This window comes from Triticum aestivum, chromosome 6A, assembly GCF_018294505.1.
Source record: "Triticum aestivum cultivar Chinese Spring chromosome 6A, IWGSC CS RefSeq v2.1, whole genome shotgun sequence".
NCBI lineage: Eukaryota > Viridiplantae > Streptophyta > Magnoliopsida > Poales > Poaceae > Triticum > Triticum aestivum.
In genome coordinates this window covers 402412313-402434836 of record NC_057809.1, presented here as the reverse complement: position 1 = coordinate 402434836, position 22524 = coordinate 402412313, and the positions used below count along the sequence as shown (strand labels likewise).

The 22524-nt window shown below is 43.4% G+C and overlaps 3 protein-coding genes across 16 annotated transcripts; 2 read left to right on the top strand and 1 right to left on the bottom strand.

The window, feature by feature from the left end:
• Nucleotides 1–6439: 6439 nt before the first annotated feature.
• LOC123127658 (BAG-associated GRAM protein 1) lies at nucleotides 6440–12257 on the top strand. 5 transcript variants are annotated; one of them, XM_044547427.1, is made up of 18 exons: nucleotides 6446–6795; nucleotides 6896–6952; nucleotides 7064–7161; nucleotides 7299–7374; nucleotides 8458–8586; nucleotides 8696–8742; nucleotides 8824–8944; nucleotides 9026–9142; nucleotides 9414–9443; nucleotides 9532–9631; nucleotides 10056–10162; nucleotides 10242–10388; nucleotides 10474–10578; nucleotides 10696–10794; nucleotides 10928–10981; nucleotides 11334–11397; nucleotides 11503–11564; nucleotides 11998–12257. In XM_044547427.1, the coding sequence occupies exons 1-18, from the start codon at nucleotides 6541–6543 to the stop codon at nucleotides 12103–12105; spliced, it is 1776 nt and encodes a 591-aa protein (XP_044403362.1). In that variant the 5' UTR covers nucleotides 6446–6540; the 3' UTR covers nucleotides 12106–12257. The 5 variants fall into 5 exon arrangements, with proteins under 5 accessions (XP_044403360.1, XP_044403359.1, XP_044403358.1 ...); XM_044547426.1 differs by having other exon boundaries at nucleotides 6451–6795; nucleotides 10696–10842; XM_044547425.1 differs by having other exon boundaries at nucleotides 6440–6795; nucleotides 10474–10842; nucleotides 12003–12257.
• On the bottom strand, nucleotides 12108–15850 carry LOC123127661 (uncharacterized). Of its 4 annotated transcripts, none has more exons than XM_044547433.1 (4): nucleotides 15578–15850; nucleotides 13834–14780; nucleotides 12622–12825; nucleotides 12108–12348 (listed from the first exon to the last, which is right to left on the bottom strand). In XM_044547433.1, the coding sequence occupies exons 1-3, from the start codon at nucleotides 15654–15656 to the stop codon at nucleotides 12667–12669; spliced, it is 1185 nt and encodes a 394-aa protein (XP_044403368.1). In that variant the 5' UTR covers nucleotides 15657–15850; the 3' UTR covers nucleotides 12108–12348; nucleotides 12622–12666. The 4 variants fall into 4 exon arrangements, 2 of the variants coding, with proteins under 2 accessions (XP_044403368.1, XP_044403367.1); XR_006462734.1 differs by having other exon boundaries at nucleotides 12182–12348; nucleotides 12489–12825; XR_006462735.1 differs by having other exon boundaries at nucleotides 12207–12348; nucleotides 12607–12825.
• Nucleotides 15851–15892: 42 nt separating this feature from the next.
• On the top strand, nucleotides 15893–21522 carry LOC123127660 (protein LUC7). Of its 7 annotated transcripts, none has more exons than XR_006462730.1 (14): nucleotides 15893–16254; nucleotides 16356–16408; nucleotides 17319–17487; nucleotides 17589–17652; nucleotides 18045–18124; nucleotides 18420–18567; nucleotides 18688–18749; nucleotides 18878–18937; nucleotides 19144–19202; nucleotides 19496–19577; nucleotides 19757–19806; nucleotides 19899–20141; nucleotides 20522–21050; nucleotides 21270–21522. XR_006462730.1 is itself a non-coding variant. In XM_044547428.1 (13 exons), the coding sequence occupies exons 1-13, from the start codon at nucleotides 16108–16110 to the stop codon at nucleotides 20535–20537; spliced, it is 1233 nt and encodes a 410-aa protein (XP_044403363.1). In that variant the 5' UTR covers nucleotides 15893–16107; the 3' UTR covers nucleotides 20538–21221. The 7 variants fall into 7 exon arrangements, 3 of the variants coding, with proteins under 3 accessions (XP_044403363.1, XP_044403366.1, XP_044403365.1); XR_006462731.1 differs by lacking the exon at nucleotides 21270–21522 and having other exon boundaries at nucleotides 20522–20775; nucleotides 20881–21221; XR_006462733.1 differs by lacking the exons at nucleotides 20522–21050; nucleotides 21270–21522 and adding an exon at nucleotides 19326–19371 and having other exon boundaries at nucleotides 19899–20049.
• Nucleotides 21523–22524: the final 1002 nt, after the last annotated feature.

Sequence of the window (22524 nt, the reverse complement as noted above, 5' to 3'; positions counted from 1 at the left end):
TCGAAAGTGTTTACCTAATCATTGCCTAGTTTCAAGAACAAAACTCTTTGGCTGGGGCATTAGTACTGGATAGTCTCATTGGGCTGTTACTAATAATCTCTTTTCCTGCTATGATGCTACTATGAGCCGCATACACTAGTTTAGGGGGTCCCCTAATTTGGTGTATCATCTCCTCTAATCATCCGAGTCGTCATTAACAGAAAGAAAAGATGATTGGTTATATTAATAGTACACCACAATGATCAACTTAGTTCGAAAATACAGCTACCTCCCACCATTCATAAATACAAGATGCCATGTTTTAGATATTTTTACAAAAATATTTTCTTTTATAAATTTTTTTTGGAAATGAAAGTGTACCCCGGCCTCTGCATCATAATGATGCATGCAGCCATTTTATTAAAAGTTCGCAAAAAAGCACAAAGTCGTCAACGTATTACAGCTCACAAATGAAGCGAAAATAAAAAACATAGTTCATGCCGACAATCACAACCGGAATGGCAAAAGGAAGGATAAGCTCGCTAGAATCTTATCATATTATGCGACCGTCATCCGAACCGGTTGAATAAAACTCGTGCTACCATCTTCTGGTTGCACCCAGTAATCAAAGGCTCCCTGGATTCCATAGGAGTGAGTAAGGACCACGTACGGATCCAAGCAGTAGCTTTGAAGATGATCTGCAAGAAAGTTTTGTGTTGTCTGTTAAATATCAAATCATTCCTGCAATTCCATATAGCCCACAAAAGCGCATATATTTCAATCCGAATATGAGCCGCCGTAGTATGTTCAACCCCAGTTAACCATGTTCCAAACAACGATGTAATGTCAACTAGAGGAATAATGTTAAAGGCTATATGAATCGTTCCCCAAAGTAATTTGGCGAGTGGGCATTCAAGAAATAAATGTTGTATTGTTTCATCATGATCACAAAAGCAACATCATGGACCGCCTACCCATCTCCTCTTGATTAAGTTGTCCTTTGTAAGAATCACTTGTTTGTGGACAAACCACATAAAGATTTTAATGCGCAAAGGAACCTTAATCTTCCAAATATGCAACGATCTCGAGATTGGGCCAGAATTAACCAAATCCAAATAGAAAGATTTTACTGTAAAACCCCCATTCTTAGCTAGTTTCCATTGCGTCGAATCTGGTTGGTCGGAGAGGTGAACATCTATCAATCTCCGAACCAAGTGCATCCATGCAGTCCAATGCTCACCAACTAACGCATGTCTGAACTGGATATTCAATGGGCTCGTATGTAGAACTGTGCCTATGTAATCCTCCTTACGTTACACAATGTTATAGAAGGTGGGATATTGTACGGCCAGGGGCGTCTCTCCTAACCACGTATCCTTTCCAAACCTTGTTGACATCCCATTGCCAACTAGGAATTTGACCCTAGGAAAGAACAAGTCCTTCACTCTCATAAGCCCTTTCTAGAATGGCGAGTCGATTGGTCTCATGGTAACCTGAGCGAGTGTTTTCGACTGTAGATACTTATTACGCAAAATCTGTGCCCACATACCCTCCGGCTCAGTCTCTAACCGGTAGAGCCATTTGCTCATAAGGCATTTGTTCTTGATTTCTAAGTTCTCAATATCGAGACCGCCCTGGTCTTTTGGTCGACAAAGAATGTCCCATTGCGCGATACGGTATTTCCTCTTGGCCTCATCTGACTGCCAGAAGAATCGAGATCTGAAGAAATCAAGTCGTTTCCGTACCTCTTTTGGAATCTCGAAGAATGATAGTAGGAACATCGGCATACTAGTCAGTGCTGAGTTAATCAGCACTAGCCGACCTCCATAAGACATAAGCTTACCCTTCTAGCAGCTCAACTTTTTTTCTATTCGATCTTTGATACATTTTCATTCTTTATTAGATGACTTACGGTGGTGGATCGGTATGCCCAAATAACTAAAAGGTAAAGAGCCCAATTCACATCCAAACAATTGTTTATATGTGTCTTGTTCGTCTTTGGCCCTCCCAAAGCAGAACAACTCACTTTTGTCAAAGCTTATCTTTAAACCAGACAATTGTTCGAGGAGGCATAATATAAGTTTCATATTACGCGCCTTAGCAATGTCGTGTTCCATGAATAAGATAGTGTCGTCAGCATACTATAGAATGAATACTCCTCCATCAACTAGATGAGGAACTAACCCCTCCACTTGCCCATGCCGTTTGGCCCCGCCGATGAGAATGGCCAACATATCGGCCACTATATTAAACAAGAGAGGAGACATGAAATCTCCTTGTCTCAAACCCTTGTGTGTCTGAAAATAATGACCGATATCATTGTTAACCTTGATTCTGACACTACCCTTCTGGACTAGAGAACCCACTTGGTTCCGCCAGACCTCGCTAAATCCTTTCATGCGCATTGCCTGCTGTAGGAAGGGCCACTTTACTTTATCATACGCCTACTCGAAATCCACTTTGAATATAACCCCATCAAGCTTCTTCGAATGGATTTCATGTAACGTTTCATGCAAAACGACCACCCCTTCAAGTATATGTCGCCCTGGCATGAACGTTGTTTGGCTCGGTTGTACCACTGAATGCGCGATCTGTGTCAATCTATTGGTCCCCACCTTTGTGAAGATTTTGAAACTCACGTTAAGAAGACAAATTGGCCTGAACTGTTCAATCCGTACTGCCTCATCTTTCTTTGGCAATAGCGTGATCATACCAAAGTTAAGATGAAACAACTCTAAATGACCGTTAAAGAAATCATGAAACATAGGCATAAGATCATCTTTAATAATATGCCAACATTTCTTATAGAATTCAGCTGGAAACCCGTCTAGTCCCGGTGCTTTATTCGATTTCATTTGTGAGATTGCGTTCAGAATCTCCTTCTCAGTAAACGGTGCAGCTAAAATATCGTTCTCTTCTACCTGGAGTTGAGGAATATCTCCAATTAAAGTTTCGTCTAGGGCCACCGTACTTGCTTCCGGATGGACAAACAGTTGTTTATAGTAGTTGGAGATATAAGCTTTCAGATTCTCATGCCCCAAAATTGTCCACTCGTCTTGTTCAAGCTGAATGATTTTCTTCTTCCTATGTTTGTCATTCGCAATTATATGAAAAATTGTGTATTGTCATCCCCTTGGACAACCTTAAGCACTTTGGCACGCATTGCCCATTTGAACTCCTCTCTAAGAAGAGCTCGTAGGCCTTGCTCAGCTTCGGACTTGGAACTTTGCTCATTCACCGTAAGCAAGTTAGTTTCAGCTTTTAAATCTAAAGCTTCGATCAGACGAGTAAATCGCTCTTTTTCTTGTTTGTAAAGCTCACTTTCATTTCTGGCCCAATCTCGCAAAAATTGTCTCAAATGACAGATCTTATTTTGCCATCTCTCAAGACTAGTGCTTCCACTAACAGGATATTATTCTTTTATAAACTTACAACATCAGAAGGAAAATCATAGTATTGTCACCTGACCAATTTGAACTTTTTCATACATGAGGTATGTGACCCCTTCATCACGTATTAAGAGAAAAGTTAGAAAAGTGTGAACGGACGCTTTGTAGGAGGTCGTCTATTTACAAGCAACGTAATGTATACCAAATAAGTCGTGGACAATGTTCAAAAAAAAATTAAGTCGTGGACATGTAGCTCTATGCCTTATACTTCATTCTAAGCTAAATATTTTTGCAACTTATAATTGTTTTCCCATTGTCCAGGTCTAATCATCTAAGTCAAACGGCATGTACATATATAGATTTCTGTGTTACAAGTACAAGATGTAAGCACCAAAGAAGGAAAGCCTTTTTTGTTTCTAAAATGAGTAAATGGTGATGCCAGGGCATTGGCAAAGCCGGAGGAATTGAATATGGTGAAAGTTTGCCCAAGGAAGATCGTCAATTTTCCTTTTGGAAGAGAACATTAACGAAATTCCACAGTGCATTCTTCAATAAATCAAAATAAAATTAACGTGACATGTGGGGTGAGGTAGCTAAAAATAAGAAAAGTGTACAACATATAAATTATTTAGCCAATCCACATATTGTGATGCATATTGTGTTCTAGCATGATAACCAACCATGGCTACACTAGAGGTGAACTCTAGTTTGGGCTCATCATATGTTTACTGTGAGCTTAGACGTTGATATACATGCCTACTTCATCCCAGCTACCATGATCATAGTTGTGCCCACGGGAATCAAAATCTTTAATTGGATCGCTACCATGTGGGGAGGTTCGATACCATACAAAACACCCATGTTATTTGTTGTAGGGTTCATCTTTTTGTTCACCATAGGAGGGCTCACTAGAATAATTCTAGCAAATGGAAATGTGCAAGCACATAATAAGTATCAATAAAGTTTCTATTATTAAAGAAAAAACATAGCTAGCTCATGGGAGTAAAGTGGTTTCCGTTTTTAGAATTGCTCGGTAGAAAGATCATCTACAATGGGGTAGGCATTTTTGTTGATAGCGAGATAGCAGAAGTTTCAGTTCTGAAGCTGTACGAGTCCGGTCTTCAGTTGGCATGGTATGCGTGTGTGCGTGTGTGCGCGTGTGTGATTGATGGTGTGTGTGCAGTGCATCTAAGTTCTGCTTTGTATCCGTTCTTTCGGGAAAGAACCACTCTACCTAGTTCCGATCAATCTTTTCAAGAAATGAACCTTATCTCCCATCCATAAAAAGAAGGAAAAAACTTACAGTCAGCCGACTGATAACATGGGCGCATCCACCACCTCGCGCGTGTGACGCGCGCCCCTTGCTGTCCAACGCACCGCTTATCGTTTTTGTGTGAGATGTAGTGTGCGAGTCAACTCCATACTAACTCATCCCCATGCTTCTTTTCCGCATCTATCGCTGCGGCGGCCCTCGCGGATGTTGGTGTTCCTCCAGTCGTCGCCGTCCGTCTCCTCCATCCATCTAATCTTTGATCCTCTTCCCCCCCTCCCCCCCAATATATCGCTGACATCCCTTGCGGCTGCCAGCGTTCACACTGGTCATCAATTGAGCACAAGCATGGTCGCCTCCCATGCACAAGTCCACCCACCTCCTCATCCTCCATGTCGTCCATGGCCGGATGGTGCAGAGGAGCGTGGGGGCTCGCTGCCGATGCTGCAACATGAGTTGTGTTGTAAGAGGTGGAGCTATGGTTTATGTCGCAATGGGGGATCAAAGGCCCATGTCATTCAAGCTGCTAGTCGCACCATGAAACTGTTCCATGTTGCAATGGATGACCAAAGCACACGTCATGTATACGCACAAACGTAACAAGGTCTGTGTTGCAAAACAACCGAGCACAACACGGTCATCTTCTATATCTAAATAGTTAGCCCCCACTAACATATTTCTTTCAACATGCAAGCATGCCACCTCATCATTCAACATGCATAGGAAAAGGCACACCTAAACATACAACTATGTATATTAAAAATTTACTTCAACATGCAACCATGTATGCATGTAAAATTCCATTCTATTATACTATTTACATCAAATTTTTATATACTTTCAAAAACTATTATTTCAAATACTGATGTTTCGTGTAACCAAAAACCCCATTGAAATATTGCAAAATATTCCCACAACAACGTGCGGGGCATCATCTAGTTGTTGTAAAGGTTGCGGCTGACGTGGTGGGAGATCAGACGGATGTCTCACGCGAGGCGATCGATCTAATTGATTCATAACCCGGCCAAAAGTAAAGAAAGTTTTGATCTTATTGATTCATAATCCGGCCAAAAGTAAAGAAAGGTAAACGTCCTCAGTCTCTGAGAGAAGGGTTGGGATCCTCTGCAGTACTGTATGGTACAGTACAGTCACTGGCATGTGGACCCGGCCCCACATGTCATCCTCACTACAGCACCATACAATACTGCAGAGGATCCCAACCCCAAGAGAAGTACTTTGCACCCATGTGATTGCGGGGGACAGAGATCAGGTGACATGCACCTTTGCATGTCACCGTGTGCCTTGCGGCCTGAATTCAAATTTAAACATTACGAAAAAATCTGAAAAAAATCATGCATGTTCACATCACATATTATGATAACCCCTAAAAAATTCAGATCAAAATTTGAAACATACACCGAGAAGCAAAAAAGAGAAATCTGTCATGAATAGTTGTGAATGGTTCTCTGTATACTATTCACATCTGAGTTTCTCTTTTTTGCTTCTCGATGTATGTTTCGAGTTTTGATCTGAATTTTTTTAAGGGTTATCTAAATATGTGCTGTGAATATGCATGTTTTTTTTTAGATTTTTTCGCAATGTTTAAATTTGAATTCGGGCCGCAAGGCACACGGTGACATGCAAAGGTGCATGTCACCTGATCTCTGTCCGATTGCGGGAGCCAGTTACATGATGTTTCAAACAACCAATTTTGTTTCGGAGGTTGACGCGCGGCGAGGTATCCGTAAAATCCTCCGTGAGACCGTGACGTGACAGGCGCATTGTGGGAGACTCACTGGATGCACCTCGGAGCCAAACCCACGGCGACGGTTGGTTGCACTTTATATGCCCCGCTAACCGATCTTTGCTTCCCTCACAGGTCACAGCAAAGAGACGGTGAGCATGGCCATGGGCGCGCACTGCTCGTGGTTGCTGAGATCCCTCCTGCCGTCGCTGTGGGAGGCGGAGGTGGCCATCTCCGCCGTGGCACTTCTCGCCGCCGCCGTCGCGCTGCTCCTCATCCTCGAGGAGACCGCGTCCGCCACCTCCCCCTCCTCTCCCACGACTAAGAGCTATGACCGAGACCGAGGGGGGCGGAGGCGGGGCAGCGCAAAGGGAAGCAGGGCGGCCGCTGAACCAGGATGCGCCGGCGACGAGGTGAGATCAATCGATCATGTGTACACGGCGTGTGCATACCAAGATCTGCATTCCCCCCTCAAATGGTAACACAGCTTATTTTCCCTGATGAACCCTGCAGATCACTCTTGTGGCTGACAGCTCTCGCTCTCGGAGCACCACCGCGTACGTGATCAAGGTACACTTTTATCCAAGTTCCAACGTACTGCTACTACACAGCTAGCACCTGGCTAGCAGAGAAGAGAGAAACGGCGCCTGTTCTTACTCCGCTTATGTGTTGCTGCGTCAGCTGGAGCTGGTGTCTGCCAAGTACCTGATCGGCGCCAACCTGAACGGGACCGCCGAACCCTACGCCGTCATCTCCCTCGGCGGGCAGAAGCGCTTCAGGTGCGTAATAACAATCCCTCCTCTTCTTACATTTTTATTCCTAGTTGAGACACTTATTTTCGGACGGAGTGAGTACAATGTTGCTTTGCAATTCAAGCGAGGTGTTCATAGAGTTCATACTGTGTTTGTGCGTGCAGTCCCATGGTGCCTAGCCAAAGAAATCCCGTGTGGGGGGAGGCGTTCAGCTTCCTGGCCAGAGAACTTCCAGCTGAGGTATGATTATGAACGAACAGCTTCCTACACATTCTTTGATCATCTCTATCCACAGCAAACACGATGATTAGCTTTTTCTTCTCCTAGAACATAGAAAATGTGATTTTTTTTCTCTCTTGAGAATCTGGAAGGTGTTCTTTTGGAAATATAGTTTAGAACCCATTCGCTCTACAAGTCGCTTTTAATCATCGTCACACACTCACAAATAGTCCACCCGCCGTCCCTGCGGGCCCACTGCCGCCGAGACTCTAATCATGGATGTCTCGGTTCAAAAAGGAACAAGAATGTCTCAGTATATACTACCACATCCGTACCAAAATATAAGACGTTTTTGTCGGCTAAACTAGCCTAAAAAAAGATCTTACATTTTGATAAGAAGTGCGATTCCAGTTTGAATATCTTATGAGCGTGAAAGAAGAGCAATACGGCATGATGGAGTAGATTAGACAAATGCTCCGCAAAGAAAAGCACAGGGTGTATGCCAGCCGTGTTAGTACAAAGCAATGCTTTTGCGCCATGCAGTGCTGCTGCGTTATTTTTAGTTCTATTTCGTTCTCTCTGAGAATCTTCAGAGAGCACGGCATACATATAGTAGTACTGGCCGGCTTTGCCTTGCCGACGATCTTTCGGAACCGTGGCACAAAGTAGAAGCATCATAAAATTTTGAAAGGCACTTTCCCAGAAAGACAGTGGTCCAGATAATATAGGGTAAATTAGAGTGCACCTGACGCCATCCATCGTCGATTCAGGCTTTGAATAGTGAACTGAGCAATGGCCTGCAGGCTGTCAAAAGTAGCTATGGGAGAGTGCAGTGCGTGCATATGTTTGCATGCAGGGGCCGTGCAGCATCATAGCCAGCTTCTCTCAAGCAACGACCGTCGCACTGCTCCTGTCAATGATTCAAAAGCAAAGGTGTTACCTACCTGGCACAAACATCATATCAACTTTAGCTGCTCAGCAAGTTTCTTACGCAGAAGCTGAAACTGAGACGTTTTCAGCGAAAACAAGATATGCCAACGCACGCATTTGATGCCAGAGACGTGCTTGCTCAAATGTGTGATGTATTTTTTACTTTCTGGATAGGTAACCATAACAGTTTATGACTGGGACAATGTATGCAAACGCAAAGTCATCGGATCTGTCACTATAGCTATCCTCGCCGAAGACGAAACAGGAGCCGTTTGGTACGACCTGGACAGCAGATCTGGTCAGGTAGGATATGCATTTATGAATAATAAATCAGCCTTCCTCATCTCAGTGCCTCATCACAGTAGGCACCGCATGTACAATCCCGCTTACAACACAAAGTATCTGGTTGCAGATCTGCTTGCGTATTAGCTCAAAGAAAGTGTCGTCGACTTCTGACAGGTAACATTGATTTGAGAAGTATGAACAGCATTATTTGTGAAGGTAGGCAAACATCCTTCTTATTTCACCAAATGTTTCCAGCTTCTTTAAGCAGTATACCGGAGCCAAGTCCCAGAGAAAGATGATACTCACTAGGCAACGGTTGGCGATGACTGAAGACAGTGGTCCTCTGCACGCTACAATCGAGTTTCCTCATGACGAAGTACTAATTCTCGGCAAATGATAATTGCACATACAGTATTGCATACTCAACTGAACCGAATGATTGCCTTCCTACTTTCAGATTGTTCACCACAGTTATTCTTGTGCTCTGGAGAGGTCTTTCTTGCGGTATGGGCGTATGTGCATCTCCTCATGGCATCTGTGCTTCCAGTCACACGTATTCTCCAAGCAATTAAATGTAAGTACATGTTCTAAAAGTGCAAACCCCAAACTGATCTTTGCATGGTTTTAACTTATGAGCAAGGTAAATAATATCAGCCACGTCTGAAAATCCATGAGGTAATAAATTGTCACTCAATAATATAAATCTTGCTAACTAACACACAGTAATCAGGCCATTGCTGCAGAAAATCGGTACGGTATGGATATATTGACAAGCAAGTTCAGATTCTTTTCTCTGTTCACAAATTCATCCTTATATAATTTTCTTATTATCCAATTATTTTTAGGTGATCATTCCGTTACAAGACATATATGAGGTATGCAACCTATGAAGCTCTTATTATGACCTTAGTATTTGATTTTAAATGGTTGAGATGGTTGACACATGCATGATTTCACCCACAGATAAGGAGGAGCCAGCACTCCCTTATAAACCCAGCTATTACTATATTTCTTCATACCGACGCAGGTGGTCATGGAGTATCTCCATTGTGCTGCCAAAATGGTAAACTATTTTCTGTTGGTGTAATCTTGGGCATCCTCCTTGGAACCAAGATTATGAATTATTTTTCGATGGAATCTTTTTACAAAGTTAGATAAATCACACCCCTAGTTGGAAAACTAGATACTATCATGGATTCGATGTGTACGCTTTCTGAAAACTTAGAAGATTTCAGTCACATGCCTAATTGGAAAACTAGGTGTTATTATGGATTATATGTCTGATTTCTGAAATTTTAACTTCAGAGAGCTTGGACTAGACCATTTCCAATTTGATACTCCTTCACGGGTAAAACTTTACTATCGAAGGCACCAACAGCAAAACGAGTCCTAGAAATATAGATCTGCTGTTGTTGTTTTCATCTTCCATGTTGCAAAACTACTATTTACAGATTTTTCTATTGAGCATCCTTGCCTTAATGGTTCAGGAAGCGTAAGGTACAAGTTCACATCCTTCTGGAACAGAAACCGTACATTTCGAGCTCTAGAGACAGCGCTGCAGTGTTACCGAGCAACATTGGAAGCCGAAAAGCAGGTATTCAGAAAGTAATCTTGTTTGGTCTTTTCATTTGCTTCTGGGGAAACCACCTGACAACCTGTACTTGTACAAGCAGGTGGGTGCACATTTGCTTCTTAAAGGAGAGAGTATGAATGTTATTAGCAGCAGAACAGACAACATAAAGACAGAAAACAGAAGAATTGGACTGACTATCACATTTCAACCTTTCGTCAATGAACATGTTCTTGTAGACATAACCAGTGTGAGCATCCCAGATAATTTCCTATTTTTGAATATGCATATTTACTTTTCATCTCCCTAATTTTCAACATGGTATGATTTTTCAGAATACCTTCCCTGGTACACCTGAGAAGTTTTTCACTGTGATACTAGGTGATGATGCAATGTTTTTCCAGCAGTACCGAAATGCACGAAAAGATACAGATTTAAAGGTGTATTTTGTCAATTGCGCTATTGGCATATCATTTTCATGGTCTCAATTTTTTTTACCAAGTTGGTTGCTGCCAGCATTAGACGACGTAACAGTCAAATGTTTTTATTTTCTCCAGCTGAGTAAGTGGCATGTCTCAGATGAGTACGGTGGAAATGTTCGCGAAGTAACTTTCAGGTCACTATGCCACAGTCCTTTGTGTCCTCCAGACACTGCGGTAACTGAATTGCAGCATGTTTTTTTCTCAAACGACAAAAGAAACCTGGTAACAAAAAAAAAGATCACTACAAATTAAATTTATGGTGTTATTTCAGCCTTTAATGCAAGCATCTGTTCTTATTTGATTTCAGATCTATGAAACAAAGCAGCAAGCACACGATGTCCCATTTGGTTCTTACTTTGAGGTATTTGGATACATCTTATGGCATATTCTACATCCATGATTCTGACATGTAGTAAAAGCAGAATAGTACCTTTTAAAGTGGTTAAAAATTAAACTTGTGCCCTTCTGGACACGATTTAATAACGTTAGCCCCCTTTCAGTTAATTGTGCACAGTATTTAGAACCTAAACCTGGAGTTTTTTCTTAACATACCCTACTAAGATATAAATGCTAGTGAACAACAAACAAAATTCCCATTTATAACCACTTTTTTCTCGAGGTTAGACCACAAAATACTTGCTTTGGCTAGTAGATACGTAAATATTTTTCCCCGCAGGCCAACTGCAGCTGATGCCTTGGTTTCACTGTTACAGATCCACTGCAGGTGGTCTCTAAGGACAACCTCTAGTTCAACATGTCAAGTGGATATAAAGATTGGTAAGTTCAATTCCTATCAAGTTTTCCTTTAGAAAATTCCTACTATGTTTATCCAGCACAAGATGTAGCGGGTAAATACTACATTTAACTTTGTGCACCTAATAGGTGTGAACATGAAGAAGTGGTGCATTTTGCAATCAAAAATAAAATCTGGAGCAACTGAGGAGGTATGCCATACCATCTTGTTCATTTTAAGGTCTCCATGCTGGCAAGATGGAGTACTGATAATTCACATCTGTAACATGAAATAAATGGCATAGTTTAGGATTCTAACCATTCGCCCACTTTAAATAATAACTGTATTGAAATATCCAGCATTCAGAAGTTATTTCACCGTAATTCAGATTAAAGGGATCAATCTGATAACAATTGATGAAAGAACAAAATGTCCGGGCTTCAGGCAACCTCTTGGTTGTTAGACATCACTGATTAGGAATATGACAAGAAGATGATAAAATGACTCCAAGTTGATCTGCACCACACAACCCTCAATTAATGTAAACAATAGGAACGATATAGGTAAATGGAAACTGTACTTTGATGTTCCACAAACAGCATTTGACAATGTCTTCCTAACATGATCTGGACCTTCTGGTACAGTACAGGAGAGAAGTTTGCAAGATTTTGGAGGCTGCCAATGATTATGCCGTCAAAGCTGAGTCAAATGGGCCAAATAGGGAAGATATTGTGGTGACATCTTCAGCATAACGAACTGCAGAAGAAAACCACCTGCATATTTCTGTATACGCATGCATACAGGACATATTTGCAAAATTTGGAGGCTGCTTGCGCTGTAACCTGAAAGCTTCGTCGAAGAGCCAAGCCAATGATGATACTGTTGCAACATGTCCTCCATGAAATCTTGCTGTTAAAACGACCTACAAAGGTCCACCCTCGCACACAAAATGCTTCCGACTAAGTGTTGACTGTTGAGAAGGAAAAAAGATATTCCTGCAAAGTAGCATATTACTGTGAATAGCCCAACCTGGGTAGAAATGAACAAAAAGGAAATGGCAGATGATCCTAATCCACCGCATCCCTGTAAAATCCATGTACTTGCTCTATTATAGAAGTGACAAAACATAACTTACATCAAATTATCAACTGATCTGAAAACAAGCTGACTTTTCTACAACCTATATTTGTACATGGACAACGGACAACAGGATGGTAAACCTTATGGTAATGCTACCGATTATTTACATATACCACAATGTATGCCACCTGGTTTCCAGTAAGGCTGCAATGATGAGCACATGACAGCAATCATTATTTCCGTGACCTAAGATCGTTCTCAAGTTTCTTCATCCTTGTTTCTTGGGCTTTGAGATCCCGTTCGAGTTTATTTATCTTTGATTCTTGTTCCTTTGTAATCAAAGTGAGGGCCTTGACATCTAAAACCCCAGCGAGTTCGTTCAGTGATTGCACCTGTAATAAGATTGACAAAAGAATTAATCCAGGTTTATTTTCTGGAATGGTTTATGAACGATACACATTTCCCATTCAAAATTAACCATAACTTCTATTCAGAATCAAATAATAATCAAAACTATAAGTAGGATTCAACAATTACAACTTGGTGCAGAAAATATTACCCTCTTTGTAATGTAGTAGTAGATAACAGTGAAACAGAAAAGTATACCAGGTTTATTTTGGATAGTGCGTTTATTTTAGACAGTGAATGTATTATATAATATACAAGTATAAACTAGTTGGTCGCTTTAAGACAAAACCAAGGGGAAAAACATTGGATATTATGGTGCAAGGACTCTGCAATCAGGCCACTTGTGATCTTGCTTTCTCTCTGGGGTCTTAATGAAATTAGTTGCAGTTCGAATTTAGCAGCAGTTGGGTGCTCAAGAAACTGAACCAAACTTGGGTGGAGCTCATGACATAGTGAATTTCGTAGAAGTCCTGGCCGTTGCGCCTGGGATCTAGACTGGCCCCACAGACCAACACTAGTCTTTATTGCGCACTTTGTCCTCACTCGTGCGCACCTGGGATCAACTTCCCAGTCGGTCACCCATCCTCAAATTGCTCCAAGCCAAGCACACATAATTTTGAGGGTCCTTCCGGATGGGCTCCCGGAAAAGAAGGTGCACCTTGTTGTTATGAGTGGTTTATCATTCCTATTAAGCCGGGATGTCACATACCCCAATTTGATAATCTCGTCTAAGCTACTCCAGAGTGCGGTACTTGAGCAGGGGCATAGAACTGAATTATAATAAATCATGTGTACTCTTTCACCAGTTCAAAGCTATTGGGCTGAATTATCTTCAGCTGAGTTTGTACGTTAGATATCAGATCGGAAAAAAAATAGCAAGCTGAATTGAGAAATGACTTCGCGTTATATCTTCAAACTACTAATGATCACCTCCATTCAAACAACGCTTGGAAGGGCCAATAACAGGTTATATCATTCTAATAAGTACCCACCTTCTTAAGGAGTTGCAGCCGTTGATCCGTATCATTAACAGAATCACCCTGTCTTGTAATCCCCTTGACGACATACATCAAATGGGTTTGTAGAAACCGCGAACAATGGTTATCAAGAGAACACTGTGGAAAGGCTGTTTCACAGCCAATTCTAAAAAACGGGCAGTTGGTAAGCTTCATAAGGCAAACTGTTCCACAATGTTTGTCCATCTCAGACCGCATAACATGTTGTTCACACAGCTGCTCGCATGGTAGGAGCTTGAATGGGCAGACAGTGTCACGCTTTTCCATATGAATAGCGCAGAAAGAAGCTACACATCCATCATTTGTGCAGTTCAGTATCCTAAATTTGCATTGACTTGTGTGCTCCGCTAGCTTATCTGGCATGTCAAATCTCTCTGGGCAATGGAAATTGCCTTTACTGTCTATGTTCTCCAGAATAGCCCATGCAGTTGCCTTCCTTTCATCCTGGGCCCACGAGTTATCCGTCTCTAACTTTTGCATGAAGTCTTTAATCTTGTTCAGGCGGCTTTCGCTAGAAAAAAGCCCAGAGACATGGCTCAGCATGCCCTTTTTTGAGGTCACAAAATCATCGATCAAGTCTGACAGGAACTCCGTCGGCCTGGAGGATGCTTTTGTTAATTGATCTGAATGATCCTTGCCTCCATCCATAGATTCGCGAACAAGTGTTTCAGATCTCTGAATCATGTACCCTGATAGTTCAGTCTTCATGCCAATAGCTACAGATGCTGGGCTCTTGAACATATCACCAGTGGTGCTGTCCACTGAAGCTGTGGCCAATGCATGAAGTAAGAGCTGTGTCATGCTATGTAAGACCTCTATGTCAGATAGATTGCACTGAAAATTTAAGCCTTTGTCCTCTAACGTGTTCTCAAGGTTGTCCATTGGAACTCCAAGCAGTATGGTTGAATCAGTACAACGGCATCCTGAAAGAAAGAAAAAGGTGAGATGAATGAACAAAGAGTTAGGCTCTTATGTTGTGAAGCGATCTATTAGGTGTATTCTGTAGCTTTGAATTTCACAAAAAAATCGACCCTAATGCAATCTAAGATCCTAAAATCAACACGATCCACTATGGCGGATTCAAATTATCTTTGAAGAGTGCAGCACAGAACCTATGAAGTCATTTTTGTTTTTGCACGATTTAATATCGATTAGCTTATTTCCAGTCACATGGTCGTGGATGTATCCCCACCCGGAAGGGACATCTCTACCAGTCTTGCCATGAGTAACTACTCCCTCCGTTCCTAAATGTAAGTCTTTGTAGAGATAGATATATCTAGATGCATTTTAGAGTATAGTTTCACTTATTTTGCTCCGTATGTCGGTATAGTGGAATCTCTCCAAAGACTTATATTTAGGAACGGAGGGAGTATATTGGAACAACAGAATGTTTTTTCTTGGGAGTGGCTAGGTCTCATCTAAATGAGAGTTAACTGAGGTCTCATCTAACTCCCACACCGTTGTATTTTATGCTGAGATTTTGGGTATAGGTGTGAATCCTTTCTCTCTTTTTTTTTGACGAAATTCCAACTACAGTACTACGGCAAAATCAAACCGAATGGACAAAATGTTGAGTCAATGATCATCACTCAATCAGCAACTGAGTTAATATCCCGCAAAGTAGATGAAATAATGTGGCATTCGATGCTCTTAACACTACATCAGCCGACGGGTTAGTCGCCATCAACTCCCACAGAAGCCTCCGTGACAACGAACTAACCTCGTGTGGAGGCGCCGACGAGAAGGATCCACCGGAAATCAGAGGCAAAAGTCCACTCGCCGCCGGGAGGGCTCACCATCGATGGAGATAGGGAAACAATCGGCGGGAAGACTGCAGCGATCCGATGGAGCGCTGAAGAGACCACCTGAGTGAGCGGAGAGCCGGCGGCGCCAGCGCCGGGGAGCAGGAGCCGGGAGCAATTGGGGACCCGGGACTCTGTCCCGTGAGCCCGTGACGACCCTCCGTTCTGGGCCGCGGGCCGCTGGCCACGTCTATTTGGACCATGTGGACTCTTCTAAAAAAATTGGACCGTGGGGACAATCTGTCGATCGGATCGGACGGCGGGGAAGGTACCCACCGGCCACCGTTGTTTCCTTTTTCCGGCGGCATCCAGGACCTTCCAGAACACCAGGTTCCAGCTTCCTTCGTCCTCCTACTTGCTAATCGCTATCACGCCACCGAAACAGTCTCCACCCCCTTCTCCCGGAACCAAAAACCCTAGCAAAGGGAGGGCCCCGCCGCGCGGTGCCATGGACGCCATCCGGAAGCAGCTTGACCAGCTCATGGGCGCCAACCGCAATGGCGACGTCCGGGAGGTCAGCCGCAAGTACTACGACCGCGACGTCTGCCGCCTCTTCCTCGCCGGCCTATGCCCCCACGACCTCTTCCAGCTCACCGTGCGTTTCCTCTTCTCCAGCCAAACTGCTGCTATAATTTCGATCGGGATTAGGCGCGGTGCGGCTCGCTGATATGTTTTTGTTTTGTTCGTGTTTTGCAGAAGATGGACATGGGTCCGTGTCCTAAGCTGCACTCGTTGCAGCTCCGCAAGGAGTATCCTACCACTTGAGTTCCATCTCAATTTTGTGCGTGTAATTTTAGGGCAATATATGGACGGATTTGTGGAGATGACCACATTGGTTCAGTTTATTTCCCCTTCTCATAGTGTGGTTTGAATCGAAGAAGTTTTGAGTGCTCGTGTGAGGTCAGGGTAGAATAGATTGGAGGAACTTCTGATTGTCTGGGCTACCTGCCTTTTTTATTTAATACTGGGCTTGGATGATTGTATGGAGTCATGGATCATGCAGTTTGAACGACACAACTTAGCTACATTTTGCTTGTCAAGATTATTATGACCTCCATATTGATTAAAATGAACATTTGAAATTTATTCAGATGTTGATTGAGTGCTAAGAACAATGTGTGTTAAGCTTTAGGTTTGCAAAAGTAGGGCGTGCATTGTTTCATTGTATGAGATTTGAGATTGCTGTTGATCGACAATTCAAATATAAATTATAGTATTGTTATGGTGCAAGTTCAGAGGCAAAAGACAACAATGAACTGTGAAGCATTAGGTTTGTGATATATTGAGCTTCCCTTCTGAATCCAACCATGATATTTGATAATGGTCTAATCATGTTAGTACTGCAACCTTTCCTAATAATCAACCAAATCTAGGTGCCTTCTCTTATTAGGTCACCTTTAATGTCATGGTGAGAAAATGAGGTTTGAATGCTTTATCTTTTTTTTAAACGCTTTACTCGTGCATCATTGCAGTCTTGACTTAACAAGGAATTCCTGAGGAATTAGTGATAGTTGTTTAGTTGTACACTGTTGTTCTGATAAGTAACAGTGCAGCACATACACGTTTCTTTTGGTTACATTCCCATGCATATCTCTATGGTAGCATGTTTGCAGTTGGGTATGAAGGATCTGTTCTGTTGCTTCCTGAACTAAGTAATAGATACGAGGAGGCCAAAGCCAAAGGTATGGACAACTATGATCGTGAATTGGAAGAAACTATAGAAAGACTGATAGTTGAGTGCGAGAGAAAGATTCAAAGAGCCCTTAAGCGTTTGGAGGAGGAAGACGCCAAGGCAGCTATTGCAATTTCTATCACTGAGGTTACACAGGTACCTCATGTTAATTGCTCTTCTGATCCCATTAATACCATGTTTGATTATTTCATTGTGGAAACTGAATGGTGAATGATAATGTTTACTTGCAAATCCAGAGTAGAGAGGTACTCGAGTTCTCCAAACAAATTAAGGAGAAGATGAAGGAGATAGACACTTTTGGTAAGTCCTTTTTCTTTCTCCCACAACTATATTGTTGTTCAATATTTCTCTTTGTTACTAACTTACTATATTCTTTTATTTATGCCCAACGGTTCTGTGCTCAGTTTCCTCTGGAATGCCATTCTTCCAATTATTTGTCTTTGTGAAACCTCTGAAAATTCTTCTACTATGAAATTACTTCCTCCGTTCGGGTTTATTAGTCCTTCTCGGATTCTGTGTCAAATTTGGACCATAGATTTAATTAGCAAAATATAAGTTACTTGCCACAAAAATAGTATCATTGAAAATTTCTTTTGAATATGAATCTCACAATATAATTTTTGTGGCATATAACTTAAAGTATATGTGTTTGCAACTTAGCATTTGATTCTTTGCGCTTGTTGCTCCTGTAGACTTTGATGGAAACACTGAGGGAAAAATTCGGGCTACTGAAGAGGTTGATAAACTCAAGGAACAGAGAGCTGAAGAGCAGATATTTCTGGGGCCGCTATCAAATTTTACCACACTGGAGTTGTCTGGCTTAAGTATATAGCTGAATTTATTTGAAGGGGAGCCTTGGCGCAGTGGTAAAGCTGCTGCCTTGTGACCATGAGGTCATGGGTTCAAGTCCTGGAAACAGCCTCTTACAGAAATGTAGGGAAAGGCTGCGTACTATAGACCCAAAGTGGTCGGACCCTTCCCTGGACCCTGCGCAAGCGGGAGCTACATGCACCAGGTTGCCCTTTTTTTTTATGTGCCTTCTGTAACGATTTTATTCTCATTTGAAGGCAAAGCTGCTCCTTGAAGCCTTTAATAAGGACCGTGTTTTGTTAGTGAATTCTCTCCAAACTGCTACGCAATCAACAGCACATGCTGCTCCAGATGCTCGTACACAAGAAATGATTAATGAAAAGCTCAAAAAAGCAGAGGAATTAGGTGTGTTTCATTAACCATACTTCCTGCAGCCTCCTTTGCTCGAGTACTAGAGCACAAATCATTGTTATCTGGTGTTGTATTAACGCATAATAATGTACAAACAACATTTGTTCTGAACAGGTGAGAGTGGGATGATTGATGAAGCACAAAAACTGTTGGATGAAGCAGAAGCTCTGAAGAAGGTTAATATCTATCTTTAGCATTTAAATCTATTGGAGCAGCTGGCTAGATGTTATGGCAGCTCTCGTCTGCTTTAGTTGCCAAAGTAACATTTCTCTTTCTGATGCATTTTGTTTTGATCTCTAACCAGCTGGGTGCGCGGCCACAGCCTGTTCCTGACTCTGCAAAAATGTCCACTCACGTTCAAATTGTAAGTAACTCAAATTTTCCTTGTGCAATCCACAACAAAAATTCAATCCTTTTGCTAACTGCATGGAGACCTAGTTATTGGATTCGCTATGTGGTAGGACTACTCTTGTCGTGAAGTTTCAGGCAGAAAAGTTGTATAGCAATAATAACATATTTAGTTTGTCTCCATTTGTTTATATATTGATTTTGTGCATTTGTAATCTTCAGACTGATCAAAAGTTGCGCCTGTGTGACATATGTGGAGCATTCTTGAGCGTGTATGACAGGTAAATTCATTTCCTTTGGCTTAACCAGGAATTTCCACCATGGGGTCATGAGTATAGTAGTGTATGGGGTTCCAAAGTGCTTCAGCTTTTGACAGACGCCTGTGCCTCCTTTTTCACCAGCAGGCTTTTGGGTCCAGTTTTACGAGGATTACTTTTGCAGCTAAAGAATGTGCGTGTTTATTTATACATGTTTTTATCCTTGTGGATCATAGATGTCTTGTCAAGGGTTTAATTAACTTGCAAACTTGTTGTTTATAGCTATGCTCTTGGCTAATTTTTTTTCTTCCAAACAGTGACCGGCGTTTAGCAGATCATTTCGGAGGGAAACTCCATATGGGTTATATGCTAATACGTGAGAAGTTGTCTGAACTGCAGGTTAGTTTTCAGAATAATCTTTTGAGTGAAGCGTAGTCCTGCAGAGTTACATGTTAGTACCAGATTTTGCTAACATGGCTGGCTTATTTTCTTCCTTTGTTAGTACCTGAATTGTTCTGTACTTGTTTATTTGGGATTATATAAGACTGGTGTTGCTTCTGTCTTTTTTGCGTGTACAGGAAGAGAAAAACAAAAGGCGCAAGGTAGACCGAACTGAACATGACAGAAGGTACTCTTAGGCTTCCTAGCTTTAAAGTCTCCTAACAGAGCAAAAAAAATTGTTAATTATTGTGCTAAAAGCTGCCTTGTACAAACAACTAGATCCAAGGAAAGGAGCACAGAACGTGATAGAGCATCAAGCAGGGACCGTCATAGAGGAGATCGAAGCAGCAGTCGTGACAGGCACAGGGATTATGACCGTAGAAGTAGCCATGATCGCTACCATGACAGAGAAAGTAGATATGACCATGATAAAGAATCAGGGAGATCTCTTAGCTATGATTCGAGGAGCCGCCGAAGGTCACGTTCCCCAAGGGATAGTTCTAGGGACTATGACCGACACGGGTATGCTTACATCTATTCTAGTTACCGCATAATGTTTGAATTGTGCATATTCCTTCCCCTGTTGCTATCTCTTGCTATTAGTACTAGACAAAAACAAGTCAACTGAAACCCCACCAGGTTATGTGTGAATGAAACTTGAAATTACTTGCAAGATATAAATCTTCAGCTCACTTGGTGCATATAAATTTGTAGATCAGATTCCTATATACAGTTCATTATTATATACTCCCTCTGTAAAGAAATATAAGATCGTTTAGGTCACTACAGAGGGAGTAGTTCATTATTATTCTTACTGTGTAATATGACTTAATTATGTCAATAGCGTGCGACATAGTGCAGCACTCATGAAATGCAACCGACTTATTTCGGTGTCTCTGCAGGCGTCGTGACCGTTGAGATGGGCACTAGATGCAGGGAGGCTTGCATTAGATTTTCTGAGGTGGGCACTAGATGCAGGCAGGCAGGCGTGCGACATATTAGTAACAGAAAAGAAAGGAAGTAGTGTATCAACATTCAACCAATGCCCTTTTTTGGAAACATGATGTGCTTTAGAAGAGGTGGTCAGTCCAGAACTTGATGATTGCTGCTTTGGATGGCTTGGCTCTTTTCTCTGCGACAGAAAGACCACCTTGAGGTATCCATCCTTGAAAGTGGTGTACTGCCTGCCTGAAGATTTTATAATTTCTGATGATGGATCAAATACCCCAGCATCCCATGATCACAAATTCACAATATCCAGGGCAATATCTCTTGGGAGGACCTGCATGGCTAGGCTGATCGCATCAAAGCAAGAAGTACCTCTATTTTTGGTGTGCATGATATATTTCCTAGCACCTGAGGGCAAATGGGTAGTCCTAGAATAAGTGCATTGAAGTTTCTTCCACCTTGTCGTCATAAAGAACTCTCAAGGTACTGATTTTCTGCTCAATAGGTTCCCGTTGTCCACTCTATCGTAGAGCAATTACCAGAAAAAGGAGCCGTGCTTGGATACACCCCCTTTTAAAAAGTTGACAAATTTTGATGTAAATGAAGGGTTGAGATTAGAACATACTCTTTTATTAAACCGCTTCTTTCCCCAAAGCGTTTGTCTGTGATTACCATCGTAATACCCTCGATTTTTCAAACCAGGTCTAGCCAAAGACTTAGAGCATCTCCATCCGTTCGGTCTTCCAGGGCGCCGAAAAAGAGTCGCCTGAAGGCGAACCGGCGCTAGATTGGCGCGTGGGGGTGACTCTGCTCCCAGGCGTCGGCCTACAGGACGCCGCGGGCTTGGCGCTATTTCATACAATTAGTTGCAAACTCAGCGAACTTTCACGAACTCAGCGAAATTTCATTGAAATTTGTACAAAAAACATAAACACATGCAAACTACGCCTAGGAACTGTGCCCGTGTCCACCGCCCGCCATCTACATGCCGAGAAGCCTGTAGAAGCGGGTGTAGTCACCGTTGTCGTCGCGCGCCCCGCCGGAGCCGCCGCCGTCCCTGCTACATCCCTGGCCAGGGTCGCCGACGCGCGGTGGGACGCTGGACGGCCCCGCCGCGTCCTCCTCGTCGCTATCGAGGATGATGACGGCGCCCATCTCGCGCCCGCTGCGCCGGGCCTAGAGCTCCGTGTATGCCCAGCGCTGGCAGAGCACCTGCTCGTGGACGTAGTCCTCCTTCACCCACTTGAGAGCGGCCTCGTCATCGGGAGCCACCATGTCCGCGTGCTCTGGCTTCACCGGGAGCAGCCCCGGCTCGGTTTTCGGTCGGACCAGGCGGAGGGAGCGCGACAAGGGTCGGGAACCCTCGTTGATGACGAGGGCGCCGTCGCGGCGTCTCCTCCGGCTCTGGCTTGATGGGGCGGAGAGCTGGCGAGAGAAGGACGACCGCGCCGGGTACTCAAGGCGCGACACGTTTCCGGTCTCGATGTGGTCGAGAATGGCCTCGAGGGTGCGGCCTGACACGCCCCACCACTCGCGCCGGCCGTCGGCGTTGAGGCGGCCGCGGGGGATGACGCCGTTGACGAAGGCGATCTGCTCTTGCCGGCGGCGCTCGAAGTACATCGTCCACATCGTTTCGCTGTCGGCGGCGTACCTCAGCTCGTTCCGCTGCTCCTCCGTCGGGGATGAGCGGATGCGGGCGATCTCGGCCCGCCGAGCCGCCCTCTCGGGCACAGGCGGCACCGGGACGCCGCCTGCACTGAGCCCCTACGCCCCCAGCACACGCATGTCCAGGGGCGCCGGATACTCGGCCTCGTAGAGGAGGCGCGCCTCCGGCTCTTGGAGGTGGCAGCGGCCGAAGCCGTTAGCCGCCGCACCGTCGCCTGGAAACAGCTCGACCATTTGCTCGTCGGCGGGAAGGGGGGGGGGGAGAGGGTTGCTTTGTGCGCCATAGAAGGGG